Raw genomic sequence first — 17,062 nt, 5'->3', positions numbered from 1 at the left:
GCAGACAAAGACACACAGAAGGACACAGGGACCAAAAGGACAGGAAGGGCAGAAAAGACGAGGGGAACCGACAGGAGGGAAGGACGGGAGGGACTGAAACAACAGGAGGGAGGGAAGGGACGGGAGGGGAGGGACTGAAACGACAGGAGGGAAGGACGGGAGGAACAGGAAGGACAGGAGGGAGAGAAATGGAAAAGGGACTGAACTAAGACAAGACTGGGCTGGACTGCACTGAGCGGAGCTGAGGGCAGGACTGGGCTGGACTGGGAGCAGGACTGGACGGGACAGGACTGAACTGGGAGCAGGACTGGACAGGGAATGGACAGGGCGGAGGGTCCGCTCCGGAGGACGGACCGTAGGCTGGACAGGCCGGGGATGGGCAGGGCGGAGGGTCCGCTCCGGAGGACGGACCATAGGCTGGACAGGCCGGGGATGGGCAGGGCGGAGGGTCCGCTCCGGAGGACGGACCTTAGGTCGGACTGGCTGGGGATGAGTCGGCCGGAGGGTCCGTTTTGGAAGGCGGCCCGAGGGTCGGACTGGCCGTGAATGGACAGGACGGAGAGTCAGCTCCGGGGGCCGGCCTGGTCGTGGCAGGGCAAACAGGAGGACCCGCTTTGGGGAACAGCCTGAAGGCGGGACAGACAGGCGGGACCGCTCCGGCGGACGGCCCGGGGGCCGGACGGGCCAGGGCTTGACAGACTGGGGCCGCTCCGGCGGGCGGCCCGGGGGCCGGACAGGGCAGAGGGGCCGCTCCGGCGGGCGGCCCGGGGGCTGGACAGGGCAGAGGGGCCGCTCCGGCGGGCGGCCCAGGGGCCGGACAGGGCAGAGGGGCCGCTCCGGCGGGCGGCCCGGGGGCCGGACAAACAACTGGGTTGGAGGCTGAGCCGGGGGCGGAGCCGGGTCCGGTGGGTCCTCCGGGGGCGGAGCCGGGTCCGGTGGGTCCTCCTGGGGCGGAGCCGGGTCCGGTGGGTCCTCCGGGGGCGGAGCAGGATGGGAGGCGCAAGGCCTCTTCATGGACTCGGGGGAGACCCCAGGCCCCTCCAAAGCCACCGAGGCTCCAGGGAGCGGAGGCGGGGCGTCGACGGCCTCCTCAGGGAGCGGAGGCGGGGCGTCGACGGCCTCCTCAGGGAGCGGCGCAGGATCCGGGGGCGGCGCAGGATCCAGGGGCCCCTCCGGGGGCGGCGCAGGATCCAGGGGCCCCTCCGGGGGCGGCGCAGGATCCAGGGGACTCCAAAACCATGTGACTAACAAAACTAAACCAGTGCCTCAAAGCACATGTTAGCAACAATAGTAATTTCTCAACAGCTACAGAAAACTAAAAACACAGGTAACTCCTCACCAAGTTAAGTTACACATTTTACAAAGAGCACAAGAGGCAAGAGTCGAGCTGCCTGTGTTAAATCTCAGTCACCTAGACTATGAGTTGGGCTGTGGATTTAAACCCTAGGTGTAATGATTGCAGGCGTTGGATTGGATGAAGGTGGAGGGAGTTGGACAGTGGTCCAATCAGGCACAGCAGGAGGCGGGAAGAGGAACGAGCTTCAGGGCAGGTCTGAACTCCAGACCAGTCATCAATGATTGGAGACAGAAGCTACTGAGCCAGGCATAATGGAAAGTCAGCACAAACCATCTTCTCACCTAGAACCCACAAAGGATCCATTCATCCATTCTCTATACACCACTTTATCCTCATTAGGGTCGCGGGGGATGCTGGAGCCTATCCCAGCTGACTCGGGCGACTGCTACTGCAAATGAAGCAAAACAGGAATGTTGGTAAAAAACTGTTAATCACACGTAATGTATTAATTTTACTGATCAATGCAGCCGATTATTGATAATTGACAGCTGCCCATTACAGCAGTTATACTTCAGACTTCATGTAAACATAATATTGTATTGAAATGCATTCAAGTCTGACACTGTCCCATAATGCAGGTTCAAAGAGAGCCAGCTTTGTAACACCGAAAACTCTGACTTCAGCCTCAACATACCTGCTAACCCACTGATCTCACTTCTTAGTAGAGCCCTCTGATCGGTCACGTTCAGTTAAGACTCATCAGTTTCTCTCTCTAGATCTTCCCTCAGTGTCTCTCCTCCAGAAGACTTCCTCCTCTCCGGTCACCTGCCACGCTACAGGTTTCTACCCCGACAGAGCCGACTTGTTCTGGAGGAAAGATGGAGAGGAGCTTCATGAGGACGTGGACAAAGGAGAGATCCTCCCCAACCATGATGGAACCTTCCAGATGAGTGTTGACCTGAACATCTCATCAATCGCTCCTGAAGACTGGAAGAAGTACGACTGTGTGTTTCAGATGTCTGATGTCAAAGATGACATCATCACCAAACTGGACAAATCAGTGATCAGAACCAATCAGGGTAAGGGAAGACGGTAACTTTCTGCTGCTGTCTTGTTTTGAAACTGTTTTATGAACCCTGAACTTTGTTAATATACTGTAGAAATGTTTTTTTTTTAATCCATAAAGACATTGGCATACTGTAACATTAAAAACACTGTGAAAATAACAGCAAACATTATTTAAACAGTGATATCTGTAGCTGATTTAAACATAGTGCCATTGTGTAAAGAAAATGGAAAATTACACTGTTGTAAAAGAATGAATTATTATGTTTAGTTATTAGAATTACAAATTTTAAATTGTAGAAATTGACATCATTATAGATGTTATAGAAGCTCCTCATTAAGTTATGTGGACATTATGACAATTTCGTCTGTTTTTTCCCGTTCTTTTGTGTTTCTATGTCAACATGAATGTAAATTAGTCCTTTTAGATATTCTCCTCCTATTTTATTGCTTGTTATTGTAATAATTTAACAAAACTAGGAAAACCTGTAGAATAACAGGTAAAAAAAGATGTTTTATTTTTCAGTCACAGCAATGTGTTAAAGGAATTACAGTTAAAAACGTAACATGTAATATTATTGTTATTATTATAACACTGTATTGGTTTGTTAAGCGACATTACTGTCCAACACACTGAATAACCTTCTGAAGGGTGAATGTTGTGTTTTGGTTCCAGTTTCTTCCTCACTGCATCCTGCTGTTATTGGAGCTGTTGTTGGACTCCTGCTGCTGTCAGTCGGCATCTCTGGGTTCTTCATCTGGAGAAAGAACATCAGTGGTAAAGAATTAAATGTGTTTTTTAAAATTATCAGGCCAGATTCTTGAGAATGCAATTATCTTATTTGTGTTTTACTGTTTAACCCCAGAAGATTTGTTTTCCTTGTCAAAAATAAAGTATAAGTTTCTATTTCCGTATTTTTTTTCTGCTTTGTGTTCATCATTCAAGTCCAGCTCTGTTGTTCATTTGAAGCCTCTTTATGTCAAATGATGCTCTTTTATGTTTCATTTTTTCTGTAGCTCTACATTTTTTGTTGTTGTTGTTGTTTCAGTGACAGATAATGAAGTCAGAATTATCATTTAACTTTTTTCTTTCTGTTTGCCTCCACAGGATTAGAGATTAGAAGAGGATACAATCCTACCAGAGACATAAGTTTGCTGCACAGCTGTTTCTGCAGACCGTCAGTGGAGAGGTTCCAGAAATAAGATCAGAGTCAGTCATCATGTACTGTCTTTGATGCTTATTAGCAGCATTTCTAATAATAATTTAGTTTTATTGGCATTAGCCAGCACACTAATGAAGACTGTTCTCTAAACTGCACTAAGTGTTTAACTTTCTGTACTACCAAAGTTTTAATTGTAGTTACAGATGCAAATGTATCAGTTTGTTCCAGCAGACCTGATGCTGCTGTGGAACAAATATTCAGAAGTTTCAGTATGTAGAAGTCTTGGATGTGTATTTTTTGTGTTGTTGCTGTTGTTGTTGTTGTTGTTCATTCTACATTATTCAGATATCACCAGCACATTTAAACCTACTGATGTGCTTCAAAAATGATGCACTTTCTTTGAACTGTTGTTATATACATTCTATTTAGTTACTTTTATTTAACTTTTTTTTATTGTTTGTAAGAACTGTGTGTGTGTGAGCATGAGTGTGTGTGTAAATGAATTCAGCCCTCATGAAAAAGAAGGGTTTCAAAGCTCATTTAATTTTGGAGATAATATTCTGTGTTGTTATTTTCAGTGTGATATTCTAACATTTTAGTCTGTGTGAGCTCATTTCACTGACTATAAATTTAAAGTCAAAAGAAGGTTAGTCAGTAGAGTCCAAGCTTGTATGTCATAAAATGGAACTCTTTCATTCAGACTATGTTCTAAAAACACAGTTTTCAGTTGTTTTGGCTGATTTGCTCTTGTTGAATCTGTGATTTTTTGAACTCATTAAATGATAATGAGTTGCTATAAAGTGGAGCTAATAGAAGAGTCATGTAAACACCTTGATGTAACCATCCAGAAAGAATCACATCATTTGTGTGCAATAATTCTTTAAAGAAAACATTTTATATATTTTTTTTATTTCATTGTCTTTTTTTTTTTTTTTTTGCTCAATTGTAGCATTTTAGTAAGTGTTTTGTTTAATAAACTTGCAGGTCAGTTGGATCAAATTTGTGCAGTAAGAACATTTTATTTGAGGTGACGTCACATAGAAGCATAAAGAGTTTTAACAACCCTGATTGCTGCTCTTGAATGCATCCTTGTCTCTTGTATTGAAACATCCCCACCTCCACTTCTTCCTTTTAGTAATCGGTGTTTACAGATGATGAGACGCTATAGAAGAAGAACAGAAATATTTACACACGTGGACAAAATTGTTGGTACCCCTCAGTTAAAGAAGGAAAAACCCACAATTCTCACTGAAATCACTTGAAACTCACAAAAGTAACAATAAATAAAAATTTATTGAAAATTAAATAATCAAAAACAGCCATTACTTTTGAATTGTTGATTAACATAATTATTTAAAAAAACAAACTAATGAAACAGGCCTGGACAAAAATGATGGTACCTCTATAAAAGATTGAAAACTATTTGACCAGAGTGACATGATTAACTCAGGTGTGTCATTTAATTGACATCACAGGTGTTTCCAAACTCATAATCAGTCAGTCTGCCTATTTAAAGGGAGACAAGTAGTCACCCTGCTGTTTGGTGAAAAGGTGTGTACCACACTGAACATGGACAACAGAAAGCGAAGGAGAGAATTGTCCCAGGACATTCGAAAAAAAATTATAGACAAACCTCTTAAAGGTAAAGGCTATAAGACCATCTCTAAACAGCTTGAAGTTCCTGTGACAACAGTGGCTCATATTATTCAGAAGTTCAAGACCCACGGGACAGTAGCCAACCTCCCTGGACGTGGCCGCAAGAGGAAAACTGATGAGAAATTGAAGAGACGGATCGTTGGAATTGTATCCAAAGAGCCCAGAGCAACCTCCAAAGAAATTAAAGGTGAACTCCAAGGCCAAGGTACATCAGTGTCAGATCGCACCATTCGTCGTTGTTTGAGCCAAAGTGGACTTCATGGGAGACGACCAAGGAGGACACCACTGCTGAAAAAAACTCATAAAAAAGCGAGACTGGAATTGGCAAAAATGCATGTTGACAAGCCACAAAGCTTCTGGGAGAATGTCCTTTGGACAGATGAGACCAAACTGGAGCTTTTTGGTAAGGCACATCAACTCTATGTTCATAGACTCAAAAACCAAGCATACGAAGAAAAGAACACTGTCCCTACGGTGAAACATGGAGGAGGCTCAGTAATGTTTTGGGGCTGCTTTGCTGCATCTGGCACAGGGTGTCTTGAAAGTGTGCAAGGTACGATGAAATCTGAAGACTATCAAGGCATTCTGGAGAGAAATGTGCTGCCTAGTGTCAGAAAGCTTGGTCTCAGTCGCAGGTCATGGGTCTTCCAACAGGACAACGATCCAAAACACACAGCCAAAAACACCCAAGAATGGCTGAGAGAAAAGCGTTGGACTATTCTAAAGTGGCCTTCTATGAGCCCAGATCTGAATCCCATTGAACATATGTGGAAGGAGCTGAAACATGCCATTTGGAGAAGACACCCATCAAACCTGAGACAACTGGAGCTGTTTGCTCATGAGGAGTGGGCCAAAATACCTGTTGACAGCTGCAGAACGCTCATTGACAAATACAGAAATCGTTTAATTGCAGTGATTGCCTCAAAAGGTTGTGCAACAAAATATTAAGTTATGGGTACCATCATTTTTGTCCAGCCCTATTTCATTAGTTTGTTTTTTTAAATAATTAAGTTAATCAACAATTCAAAAGTGATGGCTGATTTTGATTATGTAATTTTCAATAAATTTTTTATTGTTACTTTTGTGAGTTTCAAGTGATTTCAGTGAGAATTGTGGGTTTTTCCTTCTTTAACTGAGGGGTACCAACAATTTTGTCCACGTGTGTATGTAGAGCAGCGACTGTATAACTGGATATGAATTCTTAGAAACCAGAACCAGGAAAAACACTTTCTGACACAAACACAGGAGCTTCCAGGTGTCCTATCCTATTCAATGTTTAGTCTGCTTATACACATTTCAAAGATACACAGTGGTTTATATGAACATAAATTTTGAACAGCACCGACCTGCAGAGGAGTAAAATATTCATACAAATGTGTCTGCCTATTATCTATTATTCTTGCTGTTTGACCATTTTGCTTTAATTCTTCTTTTAAGTGGAGCTGATGTCCTGTTAGAGACGAGTCACTGAGGTCCATTTACTGTTTGGTTTAAACACAATAACTCATGCAGGTGATGTTCTGCTTTACTGTGAATGTGACGCACAAACTGTCTGACAGCTGGGATCAGTTTCTTTTTTTTGGAAACTCTTCATTTTCATTTTAAAACATGTTTTTGTTTATTCATATTGACTTTTGTAATGAGAGATTTACAGCGGCAACTCATTCCAAAGTCACTTAACTATTCATCTTTTGTTGTTCTTGCTTCAAGTTAGTTGTTTTTAATTTTATACATAAATTGTTTTACCTGTTCTCTGCTTGGCTATTTTTTCTTGGATGACTGCTTGAGGTGTTTTTGCTGATTTTCCTTCAGACTCCTCCTCACATATTATGTAAATTCTCCAATCAAACTTATTTTGTTCATTATTTCCTTGTGATTATGTCAACTGATAAGAAACACTCCTTGAATTTGTGGTCAGACTCTAATACAGCTTTCCACGTTTGGATTTTTTTATCACAGTTTCACACACTTGACCCTCAGCAGCAGTCACTCAACCACCACAAACACGATGGAGCTCGTTTTTCTGCTCGTTTTATTTCCCGTCACACTTTCAGGTAAGAAGTTTTAAGAGTTTTAAACATGCAGAGTCTTGTAGAAACTGATTTGTTTGATAAGACGGTGTAGTTTGTTTTACAGGTTTAGCATTCTGACACAACTAAAAGGAAGTGCAATCCAGCTTTATTTGTTTTCTGGGTGCAGTTCAAGGCAGGTAGAGCAGCTGGACACAGAAGGGTAGCAACAAGTGTCAAATAATAGTAATATGTCTAAAAAGCAGTAATCTTAAACTGATAACCAGCTCTTCTCAACATTAAGGTGGTTCATCTTTCCTGCTGCCAGCTTGCTTCCTTTTGTTGTGGCTGCTCTTCACTTATTGAAGTTTATTAACCTTTCTGTTTTGTGATTGTTTTGCATGGATTAAAACATATTGTTGTGGAACTTCAGTGATTTTGAGAGAGGATGAGGAGGCAGAGACAGAGACACTCTGGAGACTCAGATGACTTAGGTTGAGAGTAATTTTTACTAATATCAGTAGAAGTGACACCGACAAAGGAGCAGTACATGCAAAGCAGTACCAGCATCAGTTATGATGATTCTCTCTGTCTTTGGGTATATGTTGTAGTTGGGAGAGAGTCAGATTTAGGTTACAGACCAATATGGAGACAACTCGTCTGCTCAGTCATGTCAGAATAGACAATATCTAATCTCCTGCAGCACCTGCCTGTCTGTAGGCCAATATGACCTTGGAAAAGGGAAAGAGTAATTTTTCCTTCATACACGTTACCATATGATTTTATTCTGTTAAAAGTTTCATGGTTGTGTGTGTGTGTGTCTCTGATGTTGGTTTTGTTTGATTTTTTCTTTTAAAATACTTTAAGGCCAGAGACTAGATGAAAATTAGTCATGTTTTATTAATTCCATTTTATTTATATAACAAAGTTTTACAACATATGTCATCTCAAAGTGCTTAGTTTATTAAGGTACAGACTGTACAAATTACAAACAGAGAACAGAAAACTCACGAATCCAATGTTGCCTTTGGATTCCGTATGAGCAATGATGGGAAGGAAGAGAAAAAACCCGGGGTGGGAGGCGAAGGAAAAAACCTCCGACAGGCTCAGGGAAGGTAACCATGTGCCTCGACCGGTTGGGTGACAGTGGGCATGGGGGGGTGAGGATAGCAGGAAGTTTTGGGGTGGAGATGGCAGGGTAGCAGGTGGTGAGGCCAGCAGCTGCAGATCAGAGATGTGTAGCTCCAGATCCAGAGATATCCACGGAGGGAACAAGCACAGAGTTACTGATAAGTAATGGTGATGTAGAACAGCATAGAGAGACTAGATGAGAGTAGATGAGAGGAGCCCAGTGCATCATGGGAATCCCCCTGCAATCTAAACCTATAGCAGCATAGCTAAGGGACAGCTAAGGTTATGCTGAGCAGCCCTAACTATAAACTTTATCAAATAGGAAAGTTTTAAGCCAAATGTTAAAAGTAGAGACGGTGTCTGACTCCTGAACCCAAACTGGGAGCTGATTCCCCAACAGATGAGCTGATAACTGAAGGTGCTAGGGTGATATGGTACATTAAGGTCTTTAAGATGGAGCTTGCTCTTTAAGTGTTTTATATGTTGGAAGCAGCATTTTAAATTCTATCCTGGATTTTAAGAGGAGCTAATATGAAAGGAATATGATCTCTCTTACTGGTTCCTGTCAGAGTTCTGGCTGTAGCATATTGTATCAGCTGGAGGTTTAAGAGAATTATTGGGACGTCCTGATAATAAGGAATTACAATAGTCCCGCCTAGACGTTATAAATGCATGGATGGACTAGTTTCTCAGCATCACTCTGAGACAAGATGTTCCTGACTTTTACAACATTACACAGATGAAAGAAATCTGTCCTACAAACATTTTCTATGTATGTTGAACGACATACCATGAGCAAACATAACTCCAAGGATTTTTTACAGTTGAAATGGAGGCTGAGTAAGAATCTGATTGGATTCTTACTGAGTAAGAATCTGATTGGACAACATGTCTCTGAGGTGTTCAGAGCAAAATACAATAACCTTAGGTACCTCAACTATAGCTGACTTCTGGTCTCTGGTTGGTAAATAAGGTTGAGTGGAAGATTACTGCCACTCCTCCCTCTCTGCCCTTTACATCTGGGTACATGAAAATCAGTATGACTGGAGGGAATCTATTTATATAGGTTGACATATTCTTCATGCTGCAGCCAGGCTTCAGTCAGACACATTATGTGATGATCTGCTATCAGGTTATTCACTCAAAGAGATTTAGATGACAGAGATCTAATATGTAATAATCCACACTGAATTGTCCGGATTTTTGGTTCTGATTAAGTCGTATTAATTTGGATAAGGTTGTTATGAACAGCGCTTCTATTGTTAATTCTAGACTTACACAGTCTGGGTGGTCAGGGGGCAGACACAGTCTCTATATGATACTGGGAGGGTGAAGCAGCAGAGAAGTGTGTAAGGCTTCCATCTCTGCTTCCTGGTCTCACCTGTCATCAGGGATTTGGTTTCTAAAGAATTTGTCCATATTCCTAGATAAGAGAGCTGCACAGTAAAAATTATGTTTTGTTATATGGGTGTTTTTTGTATTTATTTAATGTCTTCTTTGTTTTTAATTCTTGTGAAGCACTTTGTGTTGTTCTCCATGAAAAGTGCTATACAAATAAATAAAGTTTGAAGTTTGAAATTGGGATGTATTCTATCTCTCCTCATGAGACTAGAAACTTTTCCAATTGTCTATTAAGCCCACATTGTTTTCCGGACACCACCTTTACAACCAGTAGTGGAATGATGACATGGAGCTATAGACCGATCAGCAGAGAGGCTTATAAACCACTTATCATCAAAATTTGACAGCTCCAAATCAGAAACTGCCATGTCACACCTTTGACAGATGGCCCCGCCCCATTTCCGGAAGTCCCGCCTTACCACGTGGTCTTTTACCACGTGTTTTTCCCGGAAGACAGAGGCCAAAGTCACGTCTAAAGTCTCTCCCTGACTGTCAGCGGCTTATCTATTCGGTGCAGATGCGACCCCCTCCACCCTCCCTCCCCTCCCTCCCGGCCCTAACTGTCAAAACGTTTTTTATCTGATCCTGAGCAGAGGCGTCCCTGTAAAGCAAAATTTCTGCATTCTTGTCCATCCACCCTATGACAAAGTTTTTTAACATTCTTTTTTGACAGAGAAACCTGTGAAATCAAATGTTCTGTATTCTCTCAATTAGCGTTCTCTGAACCCTATGCAGCAGTCCGCTATGTCTCCCCCATACGTCCTGTCAGCGAGAGCTGTCGTGAGCGTGTGAGCGCAAGAACCAACCTCCCCCCGGCTACACTGATGACAGGAAGTCCCTCCTTAATCGAGAGGGTTTTTCAGTGTCGCCGGAGGAGACAACTGGAGCCAGTTGAAGGCTGCAGTGATTCTGGTGACACTACAGTGTATTGAATATTTGTGTCTCTCTTTGCTGTTGCAGCAGTTTTGCAATTTGCAGGCGGTCCCTGTTCACAGCCGGCTGCTCATAGACACCAATGTTATTTCTGCAACTTGAAAGACAGCTACTTTTGATAAAACTGGGCTTGTAGCACATTGTCTACCTTTTAACGATGGGAAAGAAGCATTGTTTATGTTTTGACAACCTATATCTTTTTTTTTCATTTAGGTTTTTATTGGAGGATGTGAGACATTAACAATGCTTATTTGACATACAGTTACAGAGTTGTTTCAATATTGACAATAAAAAAAACAACCCAGAAACAAAACAAGAAGCAGGTGTGATTATACAACTTCTTCTGTCTCTACCCCCTTATTTTTATGTATATATATTTTGATTACGAACCATAGAACAAATGAAATTCCAGAGAGTTACATTATATTGTCTCAGGTTGAAAGAACCTTCTCTATATAATCTCAGGCATGGACTGTTTTGCATATTTCTCCCATTTTCCCCAATGTGCATGAAAGAAGTCCATCTTTAAATTGACTGCAGAGGTGATCTTTTCCATTTTGTAAATGTCAGTCATTATCTGGGCCCAGTCCTGGATCGTTGGGGGTCTCTGTTCCGTCCATTTCTTTGTTATGGCCTTTTTTCCTGCTGCTAGTGATATATTCCAAAGATATCCATCAATCCTTTGCATTGTTTTAGTTTTACAACCTAAAAACATAGTCTTAAAGTTGAAAGGTATAGTCATTTGAAAAATATGTTTTAAAGCACTGTTAATTTCCAACCAATATTTTTGTAGAATCTGACAGTCCCAAAACACACGGTAATGATGCGCTCTCTGGTAACCACATTTTCTCAAACACTGACTGTTTCCTTGTGAGAAATGTGCACTTTGACATGGTGTTATAAAATAGCGAGTTACACTTTTCCAACAGAATTCTTTCCAAATGTGAGAGCTTGAGTTTTTCCATTGCATTACACATATATTTTCCCACTCATTCAATTCAATTCAATTCAATTTTATTGATATAGCGTCAATTACAGTCAAATCGTCTCAAGACGCTTTACAGAACCCATATGCCTGACCCCCAGAGCAAGCCCAAAGGCGACAGTGGCAAGGAAAAACACCCTTTTAACAGGGAAGAAACCTTGAGCAGAACCCGGCTCTATATAGGGGGGACCCATCTGCCTGCTGGCCGGACGGGTTGAGAAGGACAGAGGAGGGCAAGGGGGAGGGATGGGAGAAGAGGGAGGGGTGGGAAAGCAAGGAAAACACAACACACATTTGGATACATGCATGACAGGATATGTGACACAGACAAAGTTTAAGCCAACATTGAAAACTGACTCATAATTTACTCTTATGATGTACGGCTCTGACATTAAACATACTCCATATATAGCTAGCAGTAAAATTCAAACAGTATGTAAGTTAGCATAACAGTATAGTGAAGGCAATGCAGAGTTGACTGGTGGAAAAAGGGAGTTGGAAGCAGAGGGCTGGAGGAAGGTCAGCAGCAGCATCCCACAGTGGACATGGTGGAGACTGGACCAGCTGGTGGAACATCGACCGCAGATCTGAAGCATCCAGCTCTGGGACCAGGGACACTCGGAGAAATAACACAGGGGGAAACAGAGTGAATGTACTGCAATAACGGTATACATATTAAATGTAAAGGTAGATAGAGAAGGGCTCAGTGCGTCAAGAAAAGTCCCCCAGCAGCCTATAGGCCTATAGCAGCATGACTAGGGGCAGAACGAAGGGACGTCCAAGAAGGAGTCAGCTGTGCAAATGAAGACACAAGCCGAACCTCTGTGGGTCACCCAGTCAGCCCCAACTGTAAGATTTGTCAAAAAGGAACGTTTTAATCCTGGTCTTAAAAATAGAGAGGGTATCTGCCTCCCAAACCCAAACTGGGAGCAGGTTCCACAGGAGAGGCGCCTGATAACTGAAGGCTCTGCCTCCCATTCTACTTTTAGAAATTCTAGGAACAACAAGTAAGCCTGCAGCTTGAGAGCGAAGAGTTCTACGAGGATAGTAAGGTACTATCAGATCTTTAAGATATGATGGAGATTGGTTATTAAGAGCTTTATATGTCAGAAGAAGGATTTTAAATTCTATTCTGGATTTAACAGGAAGCCAGTGAAGAGAAGCAAGTATAGGGGAAATATGATCTCTTTTGCTAACTCCTGTCAGTACTCTCGCAGCAGCGTTTTGGATCAACTGTAGATGTTTAAGAGAGCTATTTGGACAACCCGATAATAAGGAATTGCAATAGTCAAGCCTGGAAGTAACAAAAGCATGAACTAATTTTTCTGCATCACTCTGAGACAGAATGTTCCTGATTTTTACAATATTACGCAGGTGAAAAAAGGAAGTCCTACAGACTTGCTTTATGTGTGAGTTAAAGGACATGTCCTGGTCAAAAATAACTCCAAGATTCCTCACAGTAGTACTGGAGGCCAATGTGATGCCATCCAGAGTAACTATTTGCTTTGAAAGCGAGTTTCTAAGATGTTTGGGGCCAAATACAATGACTTCAGTTTTGTCTGAATTTAGCAGTAGGAAGTTAAAAGTCATCCAGGTTTTAATGTCCTTAAGACAATCTTGCAGTCAAGCTAACTGATCAGTTTCATCTGACTTCATAGATAAATACAATTGTGTGTCATCTGCATAACAATGGAAGTTAATACAGTGCTTCCTAATAATATTGCCTAAAGGAAGCATGTATAATGTGAAAAGTATCGGTCCTAAGACAGAACTCTGAGGAACTCCATGATTAACTTTAGTATGCTCAGAAGAGTCATTGTTGACATGCACAAACTGGAACCTATCTGATAAGTAGGATTTAAACCAATCCAGTGCTGTCCCTTTAATGCCAATTGAATGTTCTAGACGCTGTAATAAAATTTTGTGGTCGATTGTGTCAAACGCTGCACTAAGATCTAACAAAACAAGTATAGAGACTAGTCCATTATCTGATGCTATGAGAAGGTCATTAGTAACTTTCACTAGAGCTGTTTCTGTGCTATGATGCACTCTGAAGCCTGACTGAAACATTTCAAACAAATTATTCCTTTGTAAGTGTTCACATAATTGATTTGCAACTGTTCTTTCCAGAATTTTAGAGAGAAATGGTAGGTTGGATATCGGTCTATAGTTAGCTAACACATCTGGATCTAAAGTGGGCTTTTTAAGCAAAGGTTTGATGACAGCAACCTTAAAAGCCTGTGGTACATAGCCTGTTACTAGAGAGAGATTTATCAGATCTAACATTGAAGAATTAATTAAAGGTAAAATCTCCTTGAAGAGTCTAGTTGAGATAGGATCTAAAAGACATGTTGATGGTTTGGATGTAGAAACTGTTGAAATTAGTTCAGAGAGACATATAGGAGTGAAGAATTCTAAAGATTCATCAGGTCTAACAGCCAATTCAAAAGCATCTGTGACATTTGTAGGAAGGGCCAGATTAATTTTATCTCTAATCAGAACTATTTTATGTGTAAAGAAGCTCATGAAGTCGTTACTGGTTAAAGCTAAAGGAATACAAGGTTCAACGGAGCTCTGACTCTTTGTCAGCCTGGCTACAGTGCTAAAGAGAAACCTAAGGTTATTCTTGTTCTCCTCTATTAAAGATGAATAATAAGTTGTCCTGGCATTATGAAGAGCTTTTTTATAGATTACTAAACATTTTTCCAAGCCAGATACACTTCCTCTGAATTAGTGGAATACCACTTTCTTTCCAGCTTTCGGGATGCCTGCTTTAAAGTCCGCAGCTGGGAATTATACCAAGGAGCAAGTCTTCTCTGAGATATAACTTTCTTTTTTTACAGGTGCAACACTATCAAGAGTTGTACACAGTGGGCTAACTCAGTACGTTATGTTGGGAATTTACTCACCATAATTGATTTGGGGTTGGAACACAGTAAATTCTTCGACGAATTGTGTGGTGTCTTCTCAGGGACCTTCCAATCGGGTCGATTTCTCGTAGACTCTGTCTAACACGCCATCTTTGAATATGCAGCCCACGTGACCTCAAGCTCCCATGTACATACAGGGGTGAAAGTAGTTTTAAATTCTTGCCGGAACTATTAGTAATAATTCCGGACCGTTCCGGCTTGCTTTCACCCCATTCCGTCGATGCTAACCATTGTAAATCCTGTTGAAAGTTTTTCAGCCAATCACAAGAACGTGTGGAATTTCAGGTGTAATTTATTGCTCGCCCCAGTGCAATAAATCAAGCGCACCTATTTGCTATTGGCTGCTACTGGCCATAACAATCGCTGTGTTACGGAAGTAGACACGCATGCGCACTCACGTACTGCTGAGTGAACTCCGGTCGATATCTATGGATAGCAGGCAGGCCGGGCGGCGTACCGGCGTACCCATAGATACCGGTGGAAGAGCGGCATACCGCCAGCAGATCTTCTCCCGGAACTGCGTTCGCCACCAGATCTTTTGCCGGTACGCAGTTCTGGACCGTTCCGGTTTACTTTCACCCCTGTGTACATATCATTCACCTGCATTTGTGGTAGACTGAAGAATTTCACCAACAACTCTTGTCAGGTTGTCAGTTGATAGTGCTGTATATGTCAGTGGCTGAATGCCAAGCTGCTGTCTGTGCCTGTAGAGAGTCCGACAGCTTACTCCCAAGCATGTTGAAATGCTTTGCCAGTTCATTCCAAGGGACTCTAAATGAGAGATCTGCTCTCTTGAAATGCTGTATCGAGGTCTGCCTTGATGTCCACAGGAGAGATGGTGGCAACAGGACATGACTGTTCTCAGACCTGGTTCTTTGTCTGGTTTCAGAAGCAGTCAGCGAAAAATTAAGAAATCCACACAAGGACTGTAGTGTATTGACAGCTTCTCTATTTCTTGGATCTTCCACAAATCTTGGGATTGAGAGAAATCCAGATAAAGTTTGATTGTGCTCACGAAGTTCACCATGTAGTCTCTCATGAACATAACAATCTGTAGCTTCTCCATGCAGTCGTTCAATACATTGTAAGACATTGTTGAAAAAAATCCAAGGTCATTTTCATTGCTACTCACTCCCAAAATGAAAAATAGGCAAAATGGGATGAATTTTAATCGCATCATTGTCAAGTTTCAGTGTTTGATATCTGCTAAGGATAAGTCAAGCAGGCACATGTATTTCCAGGTTTGAGAGTCACTTCCTGTTTAAAGGTGGACTTTCTTCTTAAGGAGAGACTTCCTGTGTCCCTGGAGAATGAGGGCCTTTTCCAAACCGCCCCTACACACTCCCCCTACCCACTACCCCTCCGTTTGTGCGTCCTCATGGAGGGTCCGCCATATTAAGGGCCATCCCAAACCGATGCGCGGGGAGGGGTAGTGCGCTATAAAACCCTCCACAAGCGAGTCGGCACGGATGCCGACTCGCTGAACATGTGTAGCGTTGAATTGTGTCCGCCATGGAGGAAGCAACATACAAATGTAAGTTCCACGCATGTGCCTGCACAAACACTGTTAAACTAACACAAATATTTAATGATTGTCATGCAGATTTTCACAACTTTAGATGTACGTGTCATTGATTAACGCCTCCCTTGCATTTGTTCAGAAAACAGTTCGTGTTTATTTTAGTAAGTGTTTTATATTTACAGGGACTGTCACAAAAACTAAAGAATTTATTCAAACGAGAGTGAAACATGAAAGGCTCTTCAATAAAAAAAGAAATGCTGCCAAAGAAGCATGGGAGTAAGTTTCTCTTGTCTTTTCTTTGTTTTAGTTTCTTTTTTTCTTTGTATATGGCAACATCCACTTCCACTTTCCGCCTGAGAGAGGGAAGTTTGTCCCAAAGCTGTATTTATACCCTATGCCCTGATGAAGTGAACTTCATTCAGCTGCGAGTGTGACTCCGTCACGAAGTGCACTCCGTCACGGAGGGGGAGTGTGTAGGGGGCGGTTTGGAAAAGGCCCTGAGTATGTATGTGTATAAGAGAGTGAAAATATATGTATGTGAGAGGAGAATGTGTGTGTGCATGAGAGTGAAAATATGAGTGTGAGAAAGTAGAATGTATGTGTGTGAAAAGAGAATGTATGTGTGTAAGAGTGTGAAAATATATGTGTGTGAGAGGAGAATTTATGTGTGTGAAAGGAGAATGTGTGTGAGTGTGAGACAAAATATATGTGTGTGAGAGGATGAGAATGAATTAAGTCTTGTACGGCCCCTCATAGTTTTTGGTTTTTTCTTAGTTTTTAAAAACAAAAAAACCCAAATGTTTATTTTTGAAAAAAGTAACATCTTTAAACAAAGAACTCAATTGTACTTCTAAGTGTCTAACAAGCATCATTCATTTAATGTGTATTGATGATATAATCAGTTTAGTATAAATGAACAAAGCACATGAATGACCACACAGTCTTTTCTGAACTTTTATTGCTGACATGG

At 41.9% G+C, this 17,062-nt stretch overlaps 2 protein-coding genes across 6 annotated transcripts in view; both read left to right on the top strand.

Annotated features, from left to right (window-relative positions):
* The window catches only part of LOC110969859 (major histocompatibility complex class I-related gene protein-like), a 176,500-nt gene extending 169,856 nt beyond the window's left edge, over positions 1–6,644 (top strand). Inside the window, exons 4-6 of one of the 3 annotated variants that reach the window (XM_051956051.1) lie at positions 2,137–2,376; positions 3,039–3,140; positions 3,471–4,593. In XM_051956051.1, the coding sequence (XP_051812011.1) occupies positions 2,137–2,376; positions 3,039–3,140; positions 3,471–3,565 (437 nt within the window). In that variant the 3' untranslated portion in view covers positions 3,566–4,593. Of the gene's footprint in view, positions 1–2,136; positions 2,377–3,038; positions 3,141–3,470; positions 4,594–6,618 lie in introns of those variants that run through there. The other 2 variants (XM_051956054.1, XM_051956052.1) reach the window with 2 other exon arrangements.
* LOC110969857 (major histocompatibility complex class I-related gene protein-like) overlaps positions 1–17,062 on the top strand; it is a 273,081-nt gene that overhangs the window by 48,776 nt on the left and 207,243 nt on the right. The gene's annotated exons all lie outside the window — the stretch shown is intronic.

The sequence above is a fragment of the Acanthochromis polyacanthus genome, chromosome 11 (genome assembly GCF_021347895.1).
Source record: "Acanthochromis polyacanthus isolate Apoly-LR-REF ecotype Palm Island chromosome 11, KAUST_Apoly_ChrSc, whole genome shotgun sequence".
NCBI classification, from domain to species: domain Eukaryota; kingdom Metazoa; phylum Chordata; class Actinopteri; family Pomacentridae; genus Acanthochromis; species Acanthochromis polyacanthus.
The sequence above is the reverse complement of the archived record's forward strand: the minus strand, read 5'-3'. Positions and strand labels throughout refer to the sequence as shown.